Source organism: Bufo bufo, chromosome 5, assembly GCF_905171765.1.
Source record: "Bufo bufo chromosome 5, aBufBuf1.1, whole genome shotgun sequence".
Lineage (NCBI taxonomy): Eukaryota > Metazoa > Chordata > Amphibia > Anura > Bufonidae > Bufo > Bufo bufo.
The window spans coordinates 157,454,861-157,477,507 of NC_053393.1; the positions used below are offsets into that span (position 1 = coordinate 157,454,861).

Here is a 22,647-nt window from a genome sequence, read left to right on the forward strand (position 1 = left end):
ATTGAACATCTCTTGAGAGACCTGCAAATGGCTGTCCACCAACAATAGCATCACTGAGGGCAACTTCCTAAAACTTCAACTTTTATTTAACATACAATTAAAATACACAAAGTGACAGTCCAAAGCAGGACCCTGATAGTTCTAGTACAAACAGCTGTCAAGGATAGTAAACAGTTAATGGGACAGGAGGGCAAAAACATAGGGACAAGACAAGACCTCAAGGTATACACACTCTGTCCATCTTATTACTCTAGTAAAGGCTGCTCAACCCAGAGATGCACCTTGATGGTAGGTGTACTCTGTCCACGTACCTGAGCTCACCTGTCCTTGACTCGCCCTATCAAATTCTGATACAGCATAAAATGTTGCGGGCTGTGGAGAATAGAGGACGGTTAGCGAAGGGGTAGTATAGTGCAAATGGGACAATGAATAAGGATGTCTGTCCCTATTCTTGCCCTATAGAGCTCTCATTTTTGGCCCCCTGGAGCCCCCTAGCCATGTGCTAGTCATCTGAGAGGATTGGATTTATCTCAGCATCCATTTCCATCAGCTAAGTTGTTATCCTGACTACATTAAGTTGTGAGTTTGACTGTTGGTGCACTTGTCTATCTATATTCCTTACAAGTAGAGTTGTTGCGATACCAAATTTTTGATTCGGTTTCGATACCATGAAAAAGTATTGTGATACTCGATACCATTCGATACCACGCGAAAAAAATAAACAAAAAAAGCCACGTGCATTCCTCATTTTTAAAAATGGCGAATCGCGCAGTTTTTATTTTATTTTTTCTGTTCCGGCATTCACCACCTAGATTTTTTTTTTATATTTTAATAGTTTGGACTTTTCTGACGTGGCGATGTAATATGTTTATTTATATATTTTATATGTGAAATTGGGAAAAGGGGGGTGATTTATACTTCATATTTTAGTGGGTTTTTTTTTTCACTTTTTATTTAATAACTATTTCCCCCCTTAGGGGCTAGAACCTGGGATCTTTCATCCCTTTTCCTATTCACCCTGATAGATCTCTATCAGGGTGAATAGGACTCCACACTGTCCCTGCTGCTCTGTGCTTTGTGCACACAGCATCAGGGATGTTACCATGGCAACCAGGGCTTCTGTAGCGTCCTGGCTGCCATGGTAACCGATCGGAGCCCCAGGCTTACACAGCTGGGGCTCCGATCAGAAGCTGCCACTGCACCACCAATGAGGGGGAGTGGAGAGGTCCCTGTGGCCACTGCCACCAATGATTTTAATACTGGAGGGTTGAGAGGGGCCGGCGCACTGTGCCACCAATGATTTTAATGGGATGGGGGGAGTGAGGGGGGGGGCACACTGCACCACCAATGATTTTACCCCTTTATACAGGAGGCGGGTACTAGCAGATCAGCGGCAGTTAACTGCCGCTGATCGCAGCTCCCTGTCAGGGGCAGGGTGCCGGCAATGCGATTCTGCTGCCGGCACCCGCCTCCTGTATGTGTTAAAGACTGACTACTGTATATGAGTCCAGACTTTCACTATTAGGCCACACAGAGCGGCGCCCAGCGATGTCTCAGCACTCACCATTTAGTCCTGGGCGCCGCTCCGTTCGCCCGCAGTGCCCCATTACTGTCTCCTCTCCTGCTCCACATGCTGCTGATTACTATCGGAGCGATGGGAGGAGACATCAGCTTCACTAGTGGGCGTTCCTTCTCCCTGGCTGTAGCGCTGTCCAATCGCAGCGCAGGGAAAAGGAACGCCCACTAGTGAAGCTGATGTCTCCTCCCATCGCTCCGATAGTAATCCTATCATTGGTGGCGCAGTGCGCCCGCCCCTCCTCCGCCCCTCTCTTCTCATTGCCGCCCCTCCTCCACCCCCCCTCTTCTCATTGCCGCCCCTCCTCCGCCCCTCTCTTCTCATTGCCGCCCCTCCTCCGCCCCTCTCTTCTCATTGGTGGCAGCGGCAGCAGCACAGGGGGAGGGAGGACAGCTTCCTTCTCCCCGTGCTGCTGAGAGAACATGAGCGCGCCGATAGCAGCGCGCTCATGTTCAGAGATACTAGACTGCGCAGAAGCGCAGCCCAGTATCGAAAAAACGGAAATCCCGGTATCGTATCGATACCGGGACAAAAGTATCGATTGGGTATCGAAATTTCGATACCCGCAACAACCCTACTTACAAGTGCCTTTCTTTATATACCCTCCTACAGATGCGCGCTGGTCTGGGGCGCTCCAGATTTTTTGATTTATGTTACCCTATTGTATATCCTACCATTATGGCTGCTATTGTTTGTCCCCTGATGAACCTTTAGTTATCCTGAAGGGGAAATGCGTTGGAACTTTGTACTGTATGTCAGGAAGTGATAGGGTTGTTCAAGGACAGGTTAGCCCAGGCACATGGACAGAGTGTACCTACCCATCAAGGTGCATCTCTGGGCTGAGCAGCTTCTATTAGAGCAAGAATAGGGACGGATGGTTTACATCCTTATTCATTGTCCCATTTGCACTATACTACCCCTTTGCTAACAGTCCTCTATTCTCCACAGCCCGCAACATTTTATGCTGTATCAGAATTTGATAGGGCGAGTCAAGGACAGGTGAGCTCAGATACGTGGACAGAGTACACCTACCATCAAGGTGCATCTCTGGCTTGAGCAGCCTTTACTAGGGTAATAAGAGGGACAGACTGTGTATACCTTGAGGTCTTGTCCCTATGTCCCCACGTCACTTTGTGTATTTTAATTGCATGTTGAATAAAAGTTACATTTTAGGAAGTTTCCCTCAGTGATGTTAGCGTTGTAACTGCAACTGTCCTTTCTATTATCCTACAATTCAGTGATTTGGTTGTCCACCAACAATCCCCATCCAACCTGACAGAGTTTGAGAGGATCTGCAGAGAATAGCAGAAAATCCCCAAATCCAGGTGCAAACCTTGTGGCATCTTCCCCAAGAAAACAGGAGGCTGTAATCCCTGACAAAGTACTGATCAAAGGGTCTGAGTACTTACATCAATGCAAGTTTTACCTTTTCCTTTAAAATAAATTAGCAAAGATTTTGAACATTGTATTTTCACTTTGTCATTACAGGGTAGTGAGTGCAAAATGATGGGGGGAAAATTTAGAATTTTATTTTTTTAATCTTAGCAAAAGGCTGCAACTTAACAAAATGTGACAAAAGTGAAAGGGTCTGCAAATGGCTGAATGCACTGTATATATATATAAGTATATACTGTGCTCTTTGTATAGTCATAAATAGGGAAAAGAAATACAGTGGACTCAGACTACTGGAACCAACTTCAAGTTAGCAAAAATTTTGGTAAGACACATAGTTGTAGTCCATGGACATGGAGTCCACTCAAATATATAGAATATGTAGCTATTCTGTGTCTGCTAGATCAGGATCAATTTTTATTTAGGGTTTGTCTTGTCTGGCCAATAGTAAGAGACCCAAAGATTAAGTAATATCCATATTCCCTAAAAGGGTATATGGACCCATTTGGCTTCATAAAATGTTAAAGCATATTTACCGGCCTACATATGGCAGGATTTTTCCCTTTTGGTATACATACTGTATTATATACTACTCCATACAAATGTTTGCTTATTATTATTATTTCAGGATTTTTCTGCTTGGCATATAGCAAAAGAAAAAGATAAATATATCTATCTATTTATTAGGAAAAAGCAGCAAGTCACCACCAGTCCAGGCGGCAATTATCTTCTAGCATCTTGATCTACTTTTTCAAGCTGACACCTTTCTCTAGTTTCATTGCATTAATGTTTTAGCAAAAAGAGTAAATTTAGCTAACTGGAGAAAGGTTTTAGTTTGTTAGGCAATCACAAATGACACACAGTTTGGAGGGCTTCAAACACAAGATGCATTTTATCCATCATACACAACAGAGACAGGCTACCCGTGAGACTATATCAGAGATGCATAAACATTTCTGGTCCCAGGGCCACACTGTCAGATTGAACTGAATCCAAGGGCTGCAATAAAGAGGATATTTTTATCTGAGATACATGGCATATGAAAGTATATATCACAAATGGCTGATAGGAATAAGGAGGGGAATAGGACAGTAGTCCTGGAAGTGGAGCAGGCACCTAACAGACAGAAACCACGCATGAATGTACACTGACCAAAAATATAAACGCAACACTCAGTTTTTGTACATACACAGAAGACACATTACTCTCAAATGATGTTCACAAATCTGTCTAAATCTGTGTTAGTGGCATATCAAGGTGCTGATTAGACAGAATAAATATTGCACAGGTGTGCCTTAGACTGCCCACAATAAAAGACCACTCTAAAATGTGCAGTTTGATCACACAGCACAATGCCACAGATGACACAACGTTTGAGGGAGCGTGTAATTGGCATGCTGACTGCAGGAATGTCTACCAGAGCTGTTGCCCGTGCAATGAATGTTCATTTCTCTACCATAAGCTGTCTCCAAAGGAGTTTCAGAGAATTTGGCAGTACATCCAAACGGCCTCACAACCGCAGTCCCCTGTGTGCATGGAGCGGTAGTGTGTCTACATGAACAATATTCCATTGACTTCTATGGGACTGCTAGAAAAAGTGCTGTACTCTGCAGTCCCATAGACAGTGAGAAAGTTGCTAAAAGACATGGCTTGCCTCATGTTCCAACATTAAACCAAATGGTGTGTACAGTGTATAGCTCACAAACTTTGTCCATGTTGGTCCCCATTAGCAGCAACGCTTTATAGTTCCTTTGTTGAGCAACGGAAATAACAGAAGTGCCGGATAGGACACATAACTGACCCGTACAGAGCTGAACAGACTCCACTGACAACAACGGAATGCAGTTTTTTTCACTGGAAAAAAAAAAAAGTCCTGTATGTAGGACTTTTTCATTCAGTCTTTTTGAAGGAATCTAAGGGTACTTTCACACTAGCGTCGCTGGACTCCAGCAGGCAGTTCCATCGCCGGAATTGCCTGCCAGATCCAGGAAACTGTATGCAAACGGATACCATTTGTAGACATATCCGGCGTGGGCGGTGCTTGGGGGGGCGGGCAGGCATGCGATCATCCGCCCACCCCCTCTCTCAGGATAGCCGAGTGGTTTGCAGACTGTCAGCACATTGCTGGCACTCTGCTTGAAACGCCTGACAACTGTGCTGGCCATGCGTTTAACCCCTTCCATGCCGCGGTCCGTAGGGACCGCTGTATGGAAAAGGTTAAGAGGGAGGGAGCTCCCTCCCTCTCCCATCGGGGGCTGCTGTGCCTTTTCAGCCCCCGATGGGAGAGGGAGGGGGCCCCCCTCCCTCCACATCACCCACTGCTCTGCTGTGGAAGCGAGTGATGGTTACCAGGGCAACCGGACTCCTTCACAGGTGTCCGGCTGTCCATGGTACTGATCAGAGGCTGTCCATAGTGCTGATTAGACTTCTGCTAAAGGCAGAAGTCTAATCAGACATTGTAAAGTGAAAATACAGTACAGTACACTATATAGTGTACTGTACTGTATTATACAGACATCAGACCCACTGGATCTTCAAGAACCAAGTGGGTCTGGGTCAAAAAAAAAGTTTAAAAAAAGTGAAAAAAAGTAAAAATCCAAAAACACATTTATCACCGATTAAAAAAATAAATAAAAATTCCCTACACATTTGATATCACCGGGTCTGTATCGAGCTGATCTATAAAACGTTCATGTTACTTTACCCGCACAGTGAACGCCATAAAAAAAAAAAACTATGATGAAATTGACATTTTGCCCACCTTACTTCCCAAAAAAGGTAATGAAAGTGATCAAAAAAGTCATATGTACGCCAAAATAGTACCAATCAAACACAGTCACCTCATCCCGCAAAAAATGAGACCCTACCTAAGATAATCGCCCAAAAACTGAAAAAACTATGGCTCTCAGACTATGGACACACTAAAACATGATTTTTTTTGTTTCAAAAATTAAATCATTGTGTAAAACTTACAGAAATAAAAAAATAGTATACATATTAGGTATCGCCGCGTCCGTGACAACCTGCTCTATAAAAATATTACATGATCTAACCTGTCAGATGAATGTTGAAAATATCAAAAAATAAAAACTGTGCCAAAACAGCTATTTCTTGTTACCTTGCCTCACAAAAAGTGTAATATAGAGCAACCAAAAACATATGTACCCTAAACTAGTACCAACAAAACTTCCACCCTATCCCGTAGTTTCTAAAATGGGGTCACTTTTTTGGAGTTTCTACTCTAGGGGTGCATCAGGGGGGCTTCAAATGGGACATGGTATAAAAAAAAACAGTCCAGCAAAATCTGCCTTCCAAAAACCATACGGCGCACCTTTCCCTATACGCCCTACTGTGTGCCCGTACAGTAGTTTACGGCCACATATGGGGTGTTTCTGCAAACTACAGAATCGGGGCAATAAATATAGCATTTTGTTTGGCTGTTAACCCTTGCTTTGTTACTGGAAAAAATGGATTAAAATGGAAAATTTGCCCAAAAATTTAAATTCTCAAATTTCATCACCATTTGCCATTAACTCTTGTGGAATACCTAAAGGGTTATCGACGTTTGTAAAATCAGTTTTGAATACCTTGAGGGGTGTAGTTTCTAGAATGGGGTAATTTTTGGGTGGTTTCTGTGGCGAAACCAACCTCGCCACTGGGTTTTGGAGAGGACTGGCTGCTGGCCTCTTGCCCCAGGATTATGGGCCATATAGTAACTTTTAAACCCCTGAACCTATTCAAGTGAATTTTGGATAGGTTTGTCCCCAAGTTATACTGTTTAAATTTATATAAGTTATATGTATGGCCAATGTAAACTCACAAAGTTGTAACAATTTATAATAAGTGTAACTTGTCAGCTTGGGAGGAAAATGCTGGGTGCGTTTCTATTGTGCCATTGTCCCATTGTGTGTTTAAATGGTGATGTCTGTCCTGTTGTATCTACATGTGTATTGGCGATCTCCCTTTGTCCTAAGAGATAAGAGATTGGATTGCTCCTCAGGTTGTCTCCGGGACAGAGAGGAGGGAACCATGATGCATTGTGGGGATATGTTGTCCTATGTCACAGTCTTCATTCTGGTCCTCTGGGGGCGTGAACGATTGGTTGCTGTAGTTACATTGTATGTGTTGTAAATTACTGATTGGTTGTATTTCAAACCCCTGTGGGCAGTACTATGTTTGTGGTTTATGAATAAAAGAGGCTGTACGTGAAGTACAGTCAGACCACTGCTTGACCCTCAACACTGAGCCTTTTCTCGTTATTGGGGGGATCCGCTGTATGCTGTTTAGAGATTGATTGCCAGGAGTGTAAGCTGATTCCTGTTCGTCTGCTAGCAGCTATTCGTGAGGTTCCAGTTTGGAGTGCTATTTTGTATCCAGTTCGGTCGTTTGGTGTTCTGCAGTAGCTGTGCCTGTCTCTCAGAAAGGGGCTTATCGCCTAAACGGATTTTAACCCCTTGTCTGCTGAAACGGTCCGTTACATTGGTGGCAGCAGTGGGATCGTTCCTACAGCCAGAAGGACAGCTACAGGAGACACCATTTTTGTGGATTCTACAATTTAAGGACAACGCATGTCCCAGTACAGCGTCCCTGACAGCAGCAGGATGGAACCAGCAGTGTTATACGAGGAGGAGGACCTGGATGGCCGGGATGCATTAAGGAAAGGCATCTGGTACCAGGCCCTGGATAATCTACAATACCAGCGGGGTGAGAGTCTCCCCAGTGAAGAGCAGCGGTTGCAGAAGCAAGTGGCCCTGCGGATGCCCTTCCTGGGAGAGCAGCTCCTGGAGGAATGGGTGAAGGAACTAGAGCACCGGGTATGGCAGGAGCTATGGCTGGAGGATGCCTACCAGGCGCTTTGGTGGTATATGGCACAGTATATACCCTGGACAGCCGAACATGACAAGCCAGAGGGAGAGGAGTTTTATGGTCCTGGCTTGTTATGGGAGTCCTTTGCAGAGCCTGACTTCGGGAGCCCTGCACAGTCCAGACTTCAGGACATTTTTTATGAGAGGGAGGCTAGGCATGAGTGGGATGACCCCCATGAGGTAGAACAAGACCTGGCTCACCTAGCAACCCTGGAGTGGGAACTGGAGCAGGACTACCGAGATCTCTTCCACTCCATTGAGAAGGCTCAGCAGGGCGGTAAGGTGACAGACCCAGATCCAGACCCATTCAGCTGGGCAGATATTGTAGAGTGTTACTGGGAAGGACCCCAGGTGGCCGGTAGAGATGGGACCGAGGTCTCTCCGCCGGTCCCGCAGGGAATTGGGAGCCCAGTCTCCATTCCCTAGCGGCAGTGTGAAGTGCAGGGAGAGGAGAGCAGCGTCCTCCCTCCCCAGCGGCAGGCTGAGTTACAGGGGGATGAGGTAGTTGTTCCTGCCCCCCAGCAGCAGAGTGATATGCCGGGAAGGCAGTGTGAAATGCAGGGAGAGGAGAGCAGCGTCCTCCCTCCCCAGCGGCAGGCTGAGTTACAGGGGGCAGAGGTAGTTGTTCCTGCCCCCCAGCAGCAGAGTGATATGCTGGGAAGGCAGTGTGAAGTGCAGGGAGAGGAGAGCAGCGTCCTCCCTCCCCAGCGGCAGGCTGAGTTACAGGGGGCAGAGGTAGTTGTTCCTGCCCCCCAGCAGCAGAGTGATATGCCGGGAAGGCAGTGTGAAATGCAGGGAGAGGAGAGCAGCGTCCTCCCTCCTCAGCGGCAGGCTGAGTTACAGGGGGCAGAGGTAGTTGTTCCTGCCCGCCAGCAGCAGCATGATTTTTGGGGAATTGGGAGCCCAGTCTCCATTCCCCAGCGGCCGTATGAATTATTGGGGATTGGGAGCCCAGTCTCCTTTCCCCAGCGGCAGGCGGAGTTACAGGGGGCAGAGACAGTCGGTCCTGTCCCCCGGCGGCAGAGTGTCCAGCAGGGAATAGAGAGCCCAGTCTCCTTTCCCCAGCAACAGGACACTGTATTGGGAGCGGAGACAGTCGGTCGCCCTCCCCAGCGGCTGGAAGTATGTATGGGAGAGGAGCTTGTTACCCCCTCTCCCCAGCGGCAGCTTAACGCACCAGGGGGAGACAGTAAGCCCCACAACAGTGCAGATGGGACCGTGGTCTCTGCACTTACAGCACAGGGGGTAGAGACAGTCGGTCTCCCCCTCCAACAACCAGGCTCCAACCAGGCTTCTTTCGTGGTAGCGCTGGCACCAGGGCAGAGTACCGCTGATACCTGCCCACAAAGCAACCTCCACTCCAAGCCAGGGAGCAACACAGAGACCGGGCGTACCAGCTTCCAACATAACCTTGGTGGACTCACTGGACAGAGACAGGCTACCAAATGCAACAGGTCCAGTATTGGGTTGTGGGTGGGCTGCCAGACTAACTCAGGTACCGACCGGCGTGAGGTCAGGTATCTGGTTAGTCTTCCCTGGGGGGGGGAGATGTGTGGCGAAACCAACCTCGCCACTGGGTTTTGGAGAGGACTGGCTGCTGGCCTCTTGCCCCAGGATTATGGGCCATATACTAACTTTTAAACCCCTGAACCTATTCAAGTGAATTTTGGATAGGTTTGTCCCCAAGTTATACTGTTTAAATTTATATGTTATATGTATGACCAATGTAAACTCACAAAGTTGTAACAATTTATAATAAGTGTAACTTGTCAGCTTGGGAGGAAAATGCTGGGTGTGTTTCTATTGTGCCATTGTCCCATTGTGTGTTTAAATGGTGATGTCTGTCCTGTTGTATCTACATGTGTATTGGCGATCTCCCTTTGTCCTAAGAGATAATTGGATTGCTCCTCAGGTTGTCTCCGGGACAGAGAGGAGGGAACCATGATGCATTGTGGGGATATGTTGTCCTATGTCACAGTCTTCATTCTGGTCCTCTGGGGGCGTGAACGATTGGTTGCTGTAGTTACATTGTATGTGTTGTAAATTACTGATTGGTTGTATTTCAAACCCCTGTGGGCAGTACTATGTTTGTGGTTTATGAATAAAAGAGGCTGTATGTGAAGTACAGTCAGACCACTGCTTGACCCTCAACACGGAGCCTTGTCTCGTTATTGGGGGGATCCGCTGTATGCCGTTTAGAGATTGATTGCCAGGAGTGTAAGCTGATTCCTGTTCGTCTGCTAGCAGCTATTCGTGAGGTTCCAGTTTGGAGTGCTATTTTGTATCCAGTTCGGTCGTTTGGTGTTCTGCAGTAGCTGTGCCTGTCTCTCAGAAAGGGGCTTATCGCCTAAATGGATTTTAACCCCTTGTCTGCTGAAACGGTCCGTTACAGTTTCTATTATGTAAGCCTCACAAAGTGACTTCAGACCTGAACTGGTCCCTAAAAAGTGGGTTTTTGAAAATTTCAGAAAAATTTCAAGATTTGCTTCTAAACTTCTAAGCCTTGTAACATCCCCCAAAAATAAAATATCATTCCCAAATTGATCCAAACATGAAGTAGACATATAGGGAATGTAAAGTAATAACTATTTTTGTAGGTATTACTATGTATTATAGAAGTAGAGAAATTAAAAACTTGGAAATTTGCAATTTTTGGTAAATTTGGTATTTTTTATAAATAAAAATTAATTTTTTTAACTTAATTTTACCAGTGTCATAAAGTACAATATGTGACGAAAAAAAACTATCTCAGAATGGCCTGGATAAGTCAAAGTGTTTTAAAGTTATCACCACTTAAAGTGACACTGGTCAGATTTGCAAAAAATGGCCTGGTCCTTAACCACCTTCCGACCGCCTAACGCAGGGATGCGTCCTGCGGGCGGCCGGGTTATTCCTCCTGGACGCATATACGCGTCATCTCGCGAGACGACGCGCATATATGGCCCGCACATGCGCAGTGCGGGTCGGCAAAAGGCGCACAAGGAGTTGATCACCAGCCTGCCAGCCAATGATCAGCGCTGGCAGGTTGGTGACTTTTAAAATAACGAACCACCAGCCATATAACACATTATATTTATAAATATAATGTGTTAAATGGCTTCTGTGCTCTCTGCTGGGTCCTTTTCGTCGGTTGGTCCCAGCAGAGAGCACAGATCACAGTGAGTACACCAAGCACTACATATTTAGCCCCAGATCACCCATCACCCCAATTACCCCTTGATCACCCCTGTCAATCACTAGTGAAAGGGAAAAAAGTGATCAGTGTAAAGAAGACACCCCAAGGTATTCGCTGAGGGGCATATTGAGTCCATGAAAGATTGAACTTTTTGTCACAAGTTAGCGGAAAGGGAGACTGTGAGAAAAACATTAATAAAAAATAAATTTCCGCTAACTTGTGCCAAAAAAAATAAACTTCTATGAACTCGCCATGCCCCTCACGGAATACCTTGGGGTGTCTTCTTTCCAAAATGGGGTCACATGTGGGGTATTTATACTGCCCTGGAATTTTAGGGGCCCTAAAGCGTGAGAAGAAGTCTGGAATCCAAATGCCTAAAAATGCCCTCCTAAAAAGGTACTTAATGGAATTTGGGCCCCTTTGCGCATCTTGGCTGCAAAAAAGTGTCACTCATGTGGTATCGCCGTACTCAGGAGAAGTAGGGCAATGTGTTTTGGGGTGTATTTTTACATATACCCATGCTGGGTGAGAGAAATATCTCTGTAAATTGACAACTTTGTATAGAAAAATGTAAAAGGTTGTCATTTACAGAGATATTTTTCACACACAATATGGATATATGTAAAAATACAACCCAAAACACATTGCCCTACTTCTTCTGAGTACGGCGATACCACATGTGTGACCACATGAAATTCCAATGAGTACCTTTACGAATTCACAGGGCATTTTTACACATTTGGATTCCAAACTACTTCTCACGCTTTAGGGCCCCTAAAATGCAAAGGCATTATAAATACCCCACAAGTGGCCCCATTTTAGAAAGAAGACACCCCAAGGTATTCCGTGAGAGGTATGGAGAGTTCATGTAAAATTAAATTTTTTGTCACAAGTTAGTGGAATATGAGACTTTGTAAGAAAAAAAAAAAATTCAATTTCCGCTAACTTGTGACAAAAAATAAAAACTTCCATGAACTCACTATGCCCATCAGCGAATACCTTAGGGTTGGCAAAAAAAGGCAAGGTAGGGAGGCTCAACACTTGAAATGAACGGATAGCGGTGGGTTCACTGCTAATTGGGTCACTCACCCAATTAAGAAAATGAAATATATAGGGTGTCTACTTTCCGAAATGGGGTCATTTGTGGGGTGTTTCTACTGTCTGGGCATTGTAGAACCTCAGGAAACATGACAGGTGCTCAGAAAGTCAAAGTGCGTAAATTAAAGGGGTTCTGCACTTTCATTTAACTGATGATCTATCCTCTGGATAGATCATCAGCGGGAGTCCGACACCCGAGACCCCCGCCGATCAGCTGTTTGAGAAGGCAGCGGCGCTCCAGCAGCGCCGCGGTCTTCTCACTGTTTACCGCCGGGCCGCCAGCCCACTGATGTCATGACTAGTATCAACTAGCATGGTCGCGGCTAAGCTCTGTTCACTTGAATGGAACTTAGCCGTGCCCACGCTAGTTGATACTAGTTGTGACGTCAGTGGGCCAGCGGTAAACAGTGAGAAGGCCGCAGCGCTGCTGGAGCGCCGCTGCCTTCTCAAACAGCTGATTGGCGGGGGTCCCGGGTGACGGACGCCCGCCGATCAGAAGCTGATGATCTATCCAGAGGATAGATCATCAGTTAAATGAAAGTGCAGAACCCCTTTAATTTTTTTGCACCATAGTTTGTAAACGCTATAACTTTTACCCAAACCAATAAATATACACTTATTGCATTTTTTTTTATCAAAGACATGTAGAACAATACATTTAGAGAAAAAATTATATAGAAATGTAGTTTTATTTTAAAAATTTTACAACAGAAAGTGAAAAATTGCATTTTTTTGCAAAAATTTCGGTCATTTTTGATTAATATCAAAAAAAGTAAAAATGTCAGCAGCAATGAAATACCACCAAATGAAAGCTCTATTAGTGAGAAGAAAAGGAAGTAAAATTTATTTGGGTGGCAAGTTGTATGACCGAGCAATAAACCGTGAAAGTAGTGTAGTGCAGAATTGTAAAAAGTGGTCTGGTCATTAACGGGGTTTAAAGGGTTTCTATCACTTCATATGACATAATTAGCTGGCAGACACTAGCGATCTGCTAGTGTCTGCTCTGGCCAACCATCCTACTATAATCACTTGTGGGGCAGCGGTTTTGCTAAAAAACTAACTTTTATAAATATGCTAATGAGCCTCTAGGTGCTATGTGGGCGTCATTAGCACCTAGAGGCTCCGTCTACCTTCATACACAGCGGCCGCCCAGCACGTCCCTCCAGCCCGCCCATGTCCTCCTCCGTGTGACGCAGCGGCCGAATTCTCGCGCATGCGCCGTGCGCGGCTGTATTCGGCGCATTAGAGATGTCTGAGCTCGGAGCGGTCAGACATTCAATGCGCATGCGCGGCTGTTCCGCGCATGCGCATTGAATGTCTGACCGCTCCGAGCTCAGACATCTCTAATGCGCCGAATACAGCCGCGCACGGCGCATGGCTCCGCACGGCCAGGCGGACACCCGAACGCTGCAAGCTGCGTTCGGGTGTCCGCTTGCTGAGCGGAACGGAGGCCAAACGCTGCCAAACTGAGGCATTCTGAGCGGATCAACATCCACTCAGAATGCATTGGGGCTGTACGGATCCGTTCGGGGCCGCTTGTGAGAGCCTTCAAACGGAACTCACAAGCGGAACCCCGAATGCAAGTGTGAAAGTAGCTTTACACTGTTTTATAAGTTAACAGTTAGTAAATATCATTACTTTGTGCACTTATTATAGTTATTATATTAGCTTTTTTTTATGTTCTTATCAGATGTGCCTGTTATTCCAAATTTTATTTCTTATATCATTGTAAACCATCCTGGCATTGTGTCTCGACTTTTCCATCATTCTGTTCTGTCAGAGGAACAGGAAAAAAAGGGATCTGTTAAAGGAACTGAGCAACGGACACAACTGAAACACCTTCCATTTCTAGCCATCATTGACTTTCGTGTTTAATTCAGCGTGTTCATTAAAAATAAAAATAAAATACAGAAAACTGAGACAGAGGCTGCAAATGGGAAAACTGGTGATAAATGCAGTAAACAGGTCATATAATAGCCAGAAATAGCGTTATTCTTTTAGTTATACTTTCATCCAAAGGAAAAGATTGAACAAGTATATTTTGAATTCTTCCAGTAGAGATAAGCCAAAATCATGTATACTGTACCCCTCTACCATGTCTCCCATCTAGCACGATACCTATGCTACAGAGACAAATATCCATCTGTTAACATCAAGTAAGCATGGCTGCCTGAAAAGACATCATTGTGCTTTGCGCACAATAAGAAGCTTGTCAAGAATTTTTGTACAGCAAAAACAATGCAGCCTTACTGGAGACAAGAATATCTAATCAGAGTATCAGATGAGATCACAGCTCCAGCCAGAGATGTCTTCAATTGTTTAATTTGAGAGTCACAAAGAAATCTTTTCTTGTCATTATTTAAACTGTACAATATGTGCCTCATCAGATTAAGGGTCCATTCACACGTCCGTAAGTGCTCTGCGGATCCGCAAGTTGCGGATCCGCAAAACACGGACACTGGCAATGTGCATTCCGCAATTTGCGGACCACACATCGCCGGCACTATAATAGAAAATGCCTAATCTTGTCCGCAATTGCGGACAAGAATAGAACGTGTTCTATTTTTTTGCGGAAACGGAAGCACGGATGCGGAAGTGCGGATCCGCAAATGCAGATGCGGACAGCACATTCCGGCCCCATTAAAAATGAATGGGTCTGCACCCGTTCCGCAAAATTGCGGAATGGATGCCGACCCATTTTGCGGACGTGTGAACTGGCCCTCAATTAGAGATACTTTCATAAATTAAATAAAAAATAAGGTGGCAACGAACCCAACTTTTCACTTGTGTTTTCTTTTCCTACCTAAAGATCCAACAGGCTCAGCTTCCTGGAAGTGGATACCATGACCAGGAAGTTATTTCCAGAGTAGGTTATAGGTTATAGGACCTGAGCACACTCCCAATCTAGAGGGCTAGGCTGTAAGAAGTTCCCCAGGGATCTCTGAGTCAGTGGGGGAAAAGGTAAGTGAAATTCTGTCCAGTTTCACAAGGACAAAAGCTGGATTATTATCTTTTATCTGGGGTTTCTAACTGCGACTGTGACTAGACTTAGAGGTTGTGCAGTGCTACTATTAGTGTAACTACAACTACCTGTCCCATTCAACCTTACAAGTTAGACGGCGACGGCGTGCAGGTAAACATTAAAGAGGACACAGTGCTTGCATGCGTCCTCGGAATCAGATCCTCACTAATCTGATATTGAGAACGTATCCTGAGGATAGGTCATCAATATTGTAGAACTGCACAAAACCTTTAAAGTGGGTTTTCAGGAGTAAAACATGGATGGTCTACCTTTAGGATACGCAATCAAAGTTTGATTGTTGGGGATCTGACCACTGCCACTCAGCAGTGAATGGGGCTCTGTTACTGTACCTGAAAACCGACACATGTATGAAAAGAGCTTCCTTGCCTGTGTCAAAATTCAAAGAGCAGTTTGACGTGGGATCTTTGACCTCTACGTAGTGGCAGTCAATCTTGAAGAATACTCCTAGGTTATCTCTTAGTGCGACTCAATGCAGCTTGCAACGGTTTGGGCTGCATAGGTTCTACAAAATTTCCCAACTGTTTTATAGGATGGGGGTCCGTCCAGACGCTCGGTGTCCTCGTAGTACAAAACCAAAGGCGAGTCTTATTAATATGTTGTGGTCATGATGGGGGTTGAGTACTATTTGGACCTTGCTGTTTGACATGCTGGATACCTTGTATAACATTGTGGTCCCTAGGACTCCCATGGTGGGCATGTTAGGATATGTCTAAGACCTACCAGCTGCAAAGGGGCAAAAGCTGGCAAAATGTATTGAATTAGGAAACTGGTTGCAAAGTATTAGATCCAAGTAAGCAGGAGTCAACCCGAGTAAGCAGGAGCTGACAGAGTTAATAAATCAGATGGTACGGTTGGAAAGGGGGGTATACTTAAAAAGGGGGGGTACTCGCTAAATTCTCGAAGCAATGGGAGACCTGGATTCTTAATTTTGGCTTAGCTTCCCAAAAATTGAAGAGGGCATGGCTGTTAGATACTATAAGAGTATCGAGTTCCGCTCAGAGAGGAAGGAATACTAGTCGAAGAAACAGAGGGTGTAGTGATAGGGAGTAGAGTGGATACTTTAAAAGGGGATTTAGGGTGTGGATGTCTGTTGAAGTGGGGGAGGACACTGCACAGAAGAGGATGGGAGTGGTTTCTGGGGAGTCTTCGTATTGTACTGTTATCGCTAATTGTAAAAAAAAAAAAATTATTTGATTTAAAAAAAAACATTCAAAGAGCCGTGGTGCTCAAGGACTTTCATTCCACTGATTGTCACAAGATGGACATGAAGAACAGGCCATGACTTCTGGTTACCACCCTCTTGGCTAACCACACTCAGCTTAAAGAGCCCCATAACTAATGGAGGAAATATTTCTGAAATGGTGGGATCAATAAAAGGGGGAAAATAGCTGAACACTCCACAGGTCGGTGAAGAATTGGTCAGGCAATCAGTTTTCATTCTTAGAAGTTGACAGTTCCTCTTTTTTTGGGTAAGTATAGTTTTTTTCTTTTAAACCATTCCCTGCTATTAGCAAATTTTCCTAAAATGCAAGTTAACCCCTTGGACAAGTTATTCAAGCTGCCATGCAAATTACCTCGAGAGACTCCTTTATGTCGCCTGCAAGCACCAGGTCTTCATCTTCATCGTCACTGGGCTGTTCTTGTGAACAGTAGTAAGTGCTATAAGCTGAATGCTCCTCAATGGCGGCCAGCCAGTCCTGTAAGGCAAGTACTGATGTAAAAGGGTATTTACACACAAATAATAAGGAAACCTTTATAATTATGCAGAATGAAGCAATACCGTAAATCTTTCAGGTTGTTAGTTGAAGTAGGTCATCAATATCAGATCAGTGGGGGATCTGACACGCTGTACTCCCACCGATTATCTGTTTCAGTCAGCTGCTGGAAACTACACAGTGTACATAGCTGGAAGCAGAAGACTTTGTACACCATGTAGTGGCCGTGTCGGAGTACTGCAACTCCCATTCACAGATGTGATATTGATGACATATACTGAGACCAATAAGTCCTGGAAAACCCCTTTAAGATTTTTTTCCCAAAACTGTACTTGATGATTTTCTGTATACATTTGAAATTGTCCACATAACACGTCTCACACATCATGCCCTTGGTTTTAAAATGCTAGTAAAGAACATCATTTATACTGATGCCTGATAATACATACCTCCCTTGTATGCCTAAGGTTTTTGGAAAAAACTTTGAAATTGTGGATGCTGTCATCAAAGCATTTTACGGAGAAAGAAACGTTGTCTGATGACTTCACCTGCAGAAAAAAGTATTTTATGAGAATCTCTCTATTAACACCATTACTATGAAGCTACAGGGAGGATTCCTATTACCCAAGATCTCAAACAGTCACACTTTCTAAGATCCTAATTAAATTCTATGGCGGTGCTGGGCTCGACCTCGGCAGAAACAGTGTTAGCATACCTACAGCTTTGCCATTACCCATACATCCATCAATTAATCACAAGACGTATAATATTTGCTATATTATAATTAGATAATGGACATTGATTTTGTAAAAGGCAATAAATAAAAAACCCATATCCACATTGCACTTCCTCAGTTCCTACCGTGCAAATGGCTTGCGTCAGGTGCTTACAGCCTTGCCGATACACATTGTTTAATGCATCTGACCTAGAGAGTATATTTAGTAAAATGAATAACTGTATGCAGAAGAGACGCAACATAAAAATTTACAATAATGTCCTTAGTTGAAAGAGATTATTCTTAAAACTGCATCTGTCAGCAGATTTGAACCTATGAAACTGGCTGACCTGTTACATGTGCGCTTGGCAGCTGAAGACATCTGTGTAGGTCCTATGTTCATATGTGCCTGCATTACTGAGAAAGTAGGATTTAGACCTACCGGTAAATGGTTTTCCAGGAGTCTGACATGACAGAACCATATGGAGGATGTCCTTATTGAACTCTAAGGGACAGGAAGCACAGAGAGGTTAAAAGGCCCCTCCCTCCATCACCAGTGTCTTTTCAATCACCACACCTGGATAGATGGAAACCTATTTATTTATTTTATTTAATTTTTTACATGCACTCCATCACCAAAGAAAAACCAGGAGGGAATAAGGAGGGTGCTGTCATGTCGGACTTCTAGAAAACCATTTACCGGTAGGTCTAAATCCTACTTTCCAGGACGTCCTCAGTGACAGCACCACATGGAGCAATAACCAGATAAACTTTATTAGGGAGGGACTATGGCCTGAATAACTTTCCATCCAAAGGCCAAATCACTATTGGCAAGAAGGTCCAATCTATAATGTCTGCAAAAAGTATTAACACTGGACCAGGTTGCTGCTCTGCAGATTTGTTCAATTGAGGCATCTGCCTTTTCCGCCCAAGAAGCCGCCATTGCACAGGTAGAATGGGCCATAACTTTTAAGGGAAAATCAGTTTTCAGAGAAGAATAGGCATGTAAAATTGTATATTTTATCATCTCGCAATTGTGGTTATTGATGCTTGTTTTCCTTTGTTCTTCCCTGCAAAGTGTAGAAATAAGGCAGAGTCCTTTCTGAAGGGGTACATAGCGTACAGGTATTCCAGGACTGAACGTCTGACATCGAGAGTATGAAATCTTTCTTCTCTAAGATTTTTTGGATTTGTACAAAATGAAGGAAGATTTCCTGATCTCTATGGAATGCTGACACCACTTTTGGGACAAAAGCTGGATCAAGCTTAAATATTATTCTATCCTCCAGGATTTTCAAATACAGCTCTCTGATAGAGCCTGTATCTCTCCTACTCTTCTGGCCGAGGTTATAGCCACTAAAAAAGCAGGCTGTGAGCTCTGCGCTGCGATTGGCCAGCGCTAGAGCAGAACAAGGGCAGACTCCGCCTACCATAACTTAGGGACTGAAATCTCCGCCTACTATAACTTAGTGAGCGGAGATACCGGAGGGCATAGCGGGAGAACGGAGCGGCGACCAGGGATAATAGTAAGTGCAGTGAGATCCCCGGGCGCCGCTCTACATGTCTGTATACTTAGTTCATAGTATAATAATCGGTGAAAGGTCCTCTTTAATGCGGAAATCTGTACTTTTAAAGTACTAGGCCTAAGATCCCTGCTGAAACCTTCTTGAAGAAATTCAAGAATATTCTGGACGGAGAAGAGCCCTGTTGAAAAGAATTATACCAAGAACAAAATTTCTTCCACACCTTACCATATATAGCTGAGGTTACTTTTTTTATGACTGTTGCATAGTAAGAACGACTCGGTCTGAAAAAACCTCTGACTTTCAGCATCTGTTCCTCAGAAGCCATGCTCTTAATCTCAGTCTGTGCACCTGAGGGTGTTTTAGAGGGCACTGCATCAGATGATCTTCCTCTGGAGAGAGAAAATATGGCTCTTCCAAAGTTAGCTCCTTTAATACCGGGAACCATGATTCCTTTTTGGCCAAAACAGTTATTATTAAGGTCACAGGATCCGATCTGAGCTTCTTTAAGACTGCTGGTATTAGGGGAAAGGGAAGATGTATTTTTGAGACTTTATTCTCCTGGACTGATGGGAGACCTGCTCAAAAAGTCTGCCGTTACATTCTCTCCATTTTAAATAAATAGCTGAAATTAAAAGGACCGATATCTCTGCCCAACTGAAGATTTGGTCTGCCAAGAGCTGAAGGGGTGGGAATTTTGAACCCCCCCATCTTCTTAAATATGTCATATTGATTGTCCGACAATACTCGCGCATGGTGACATTTTAGTATGTGCTCTGCTTTCCGAAAGGCCTCCAGGACTGCTTTCAACTGCCTGTAATTTGAGGACCGGTGAAATTGGTCCTGATTCTATAGTCCCTGAAGTAAGTGTCCTGGACTTGTGCACCCCAACCTCTCTTTCTGGCATCTGTCGTTACCAGGATCTGTGGTTGGAAAGACCATGGGACACCACTTGATAATTTTTGGGGAATTGTCCACCATGTCAGGCTGTGAATCACTCTGTCTGGTAGTTGTATTTTTAGGTCAATGGTTCTCGGATCTTTTTTCCATCTTGTCAGAATTATTTCCTGGAATGGAATTGACTCCACGGAACAGTCGGTATACAAGATGTCATCAATCCCATTATTCTCATGGCTGTTCCTAATGATCAGTAGTGATGAGCGGCAGGGGCAATATTCGAATTCGCGATATTTCGCGAATATTCGCCATATATTCGAGACTTCATGATCTCCAGGCATTATTTTCTTGATTGTGAAAATTCGCCTAAAATGTTAGCATGTTAGCATGAACTGGTATTTTTTTTTAAAATCGAATATTCGCAATTACGAATATATTTTGCGATATTCTAAATATTCGCCAATTCTCGAAGTGCCGATATTCGCGATTAAAATTTGCAATTCGAATATTCGTGATCAACACTAATGATCAGATCTTTCTCTTTTGTAGGATGGAGATCTCCCTACAAATTGATACCCGCTATTCCTCTGGTAGAAAAGATCTCTGGATGTTGGAGTCTAAGAGGGTACCCAGAAAAATCTTTTTTGTTTCTGGAAGCAAATTTGATTTCTCCATATTGATTATCCAACCTAGCCGAGAAAGGTGTTTTCAGAGTGAACTCTAGATGATCTTGAAGGATGGTGGAAGAGAGAGCTGTTAAATTGGAAATTGGAAATTGTCTCGATATGGGATGATCACAATTCCCTTTTCTCTCCGTAACCAAAAAACTACTTCTGCCATCATTTTCGTGAATATTCTTGGTGCAGAAGCCAGGCCAAATGGTAGACACTGAAACTGGTAATGTAGTATTGAGGATCCTTCTTGAATTGCAAATCTCAGGAATTTCTGATCTTCTGGGCATATTGGCACATGATAATATGCGTCCTTTAAGTCCAGTATACACATCACTGCCCCCGGACGGAAGAGTTGGATTGTTGAATCGCCTGTATTTTACCCACTGGTTCAAGAATTTTAGATTTAGAATAAACTGGAATGTGCCATTTGGTTTCTTTACCAGGAATAGGCTTGAATAGTGACCTGTAAAATGTTCTTCTGGGGGTATCGGCCTGATGGCCTGGAGAAATAACAGCTTCTTTGATGGCTAAATTCTGATCTGGCTGGCTGAAACTGGTCAAGATGAATCTTTTTGGGGCAGAGCCTAAAAATTCTATTCTGTACCCTTTCTCTATTATCCTGAGGATCCAAGGGTTGTCGGTGTTTTCTTTCCACTGTGGGAGAAAGAACTTTATTCTTCCACAGGAAGACCATCATTGCTTATTTTGGGATGGACTTGGATTAAGGAGAAAGCCCCTCCCTTTCCCACCTTTGGGAAAACTCCACCTGCTCGTCTTGCCCTTCCCTCGATATATCGATGATTGGCCCTGGTTTCCGAAAGGACTGTGTCTTTCTAGATTTCTTTTTTGGGAACCCTTTATTCTTATCCGTAGCCTTTTCCAAAATGAAATCCAGGACAGGGTCAAATACGTAAGAGCCAGAAATACAAGATTACACTCACCGGTAATCACTTTTCCATGAGCCCATGACAGCACCCTTGAGAGAGCCCGTCTCTATCCAGGACAGGAAACAGGAACTTCCGTGGAGAGCTTCTTAAGGAGGGACCCGGCCTCTATCTACCAGTTATTTGCGAGAAACTTGTCCTATAATTTATACAAAAATCCAACAACTTTCTCCTTTTTTTATTTTATATTTTGTTCCATTTTTTATATAGATTATATATATATATATATATATATATATATATATATATTATATACACATACATACTCACCTAAAGAATTATTAGGAACACCATACTAATACGGTGTTGAACCCCCTTTTGCCTTCAGAACTGCCTTAATTCTACGTGGCATTGATTCAACGAGGTGCAGATAGCATTCTTTAGAAATGTTGGCCCATATTGATAGGATAGCATCTTGCAGTTGATGGAGATTTGAGGGATGCACATCCAGGGCACGAAGCTCCCGTTCCACCACATCCCAAAGATGCTCTATTGGGTTGAGATCTGGTGACTGTGGGGGCCATTTTAGTACAGTGAACTCATTGTCATGTTTAAGAAACCAATTTTAAATGATTTGAGCTTTGTGACATGGCTACTTCCAGCAGGATAATGCACCATCAGAGGATGGATACATGTTCTCATTCTGTTTACGCCAAATTTGGACTCTACCATTTGAATGTCTCAACAGAAACCGAGAATCATCAGACCAGGCAACATTTTTCCAGTCTTCAACAGTCCAATTTTGGTGAGCTTGTGCAAATTGTAGCCTCTTTTTCCTATTTGTAGTGGAGATGAGTGGTACCCGGTGGGGTCTTCTGCTGTTGTAGCCCATCCGCCCCAAGGTTGTGCGTGTTGTGGCTTCACAAATGCTTTGCTGCATACCTCGGTTGTAACGAGTGGTTATTTCAGTCAACGTTGCTCTTCTATCAGCTTGAATCAGTCGGTCCCTTTTCACACCATTCTTTGTAAACCGTAGAAATGGTTGTGCGTGAAAATCCCAGTAACTGAGCAGATTGTGAAATACTCAGAA

The 22,647-nt window shown here is 44.0% G+C and overlaps 1 protein-coding gene across 5 annotated transcripts in view; it reads right to left on the minus strand.

Annotated features, from left to right (window-relative positions):
* Positions 1–22,647, minus strand: part of OSBPL1A (oxysterol binding protein like 1A) — a 190,978-nt gene that overhangs the window by 98,612 nt on the left and 69,719 nt on the right. For 4 of the 5 annotated variants that reach the window (XM_040432360.1, XM_040432359.1, XM_040432361.1 and 1 more), the window contains exons 11-13: positions 17,726–17,789; positions 17,314–17,412; positions 16,724–16,846 (exon numbers count right to left, since the gene is read on the minus strand). In XM_040432360.1, coding sequence (XP_040288294.1) covers positions 16,724–16,846; positions 17,314–17,412; positions 17,726–17,789 — 286 coding nt within the window. The remainder of the gene's footprint in view (positions 1–16,723; positions 16,847–17,313; positions 17,413–17,725; positions 17,790–22,647) is intronic. The other variant, XM_040432363.1, reaches the window with a different exon arrangement.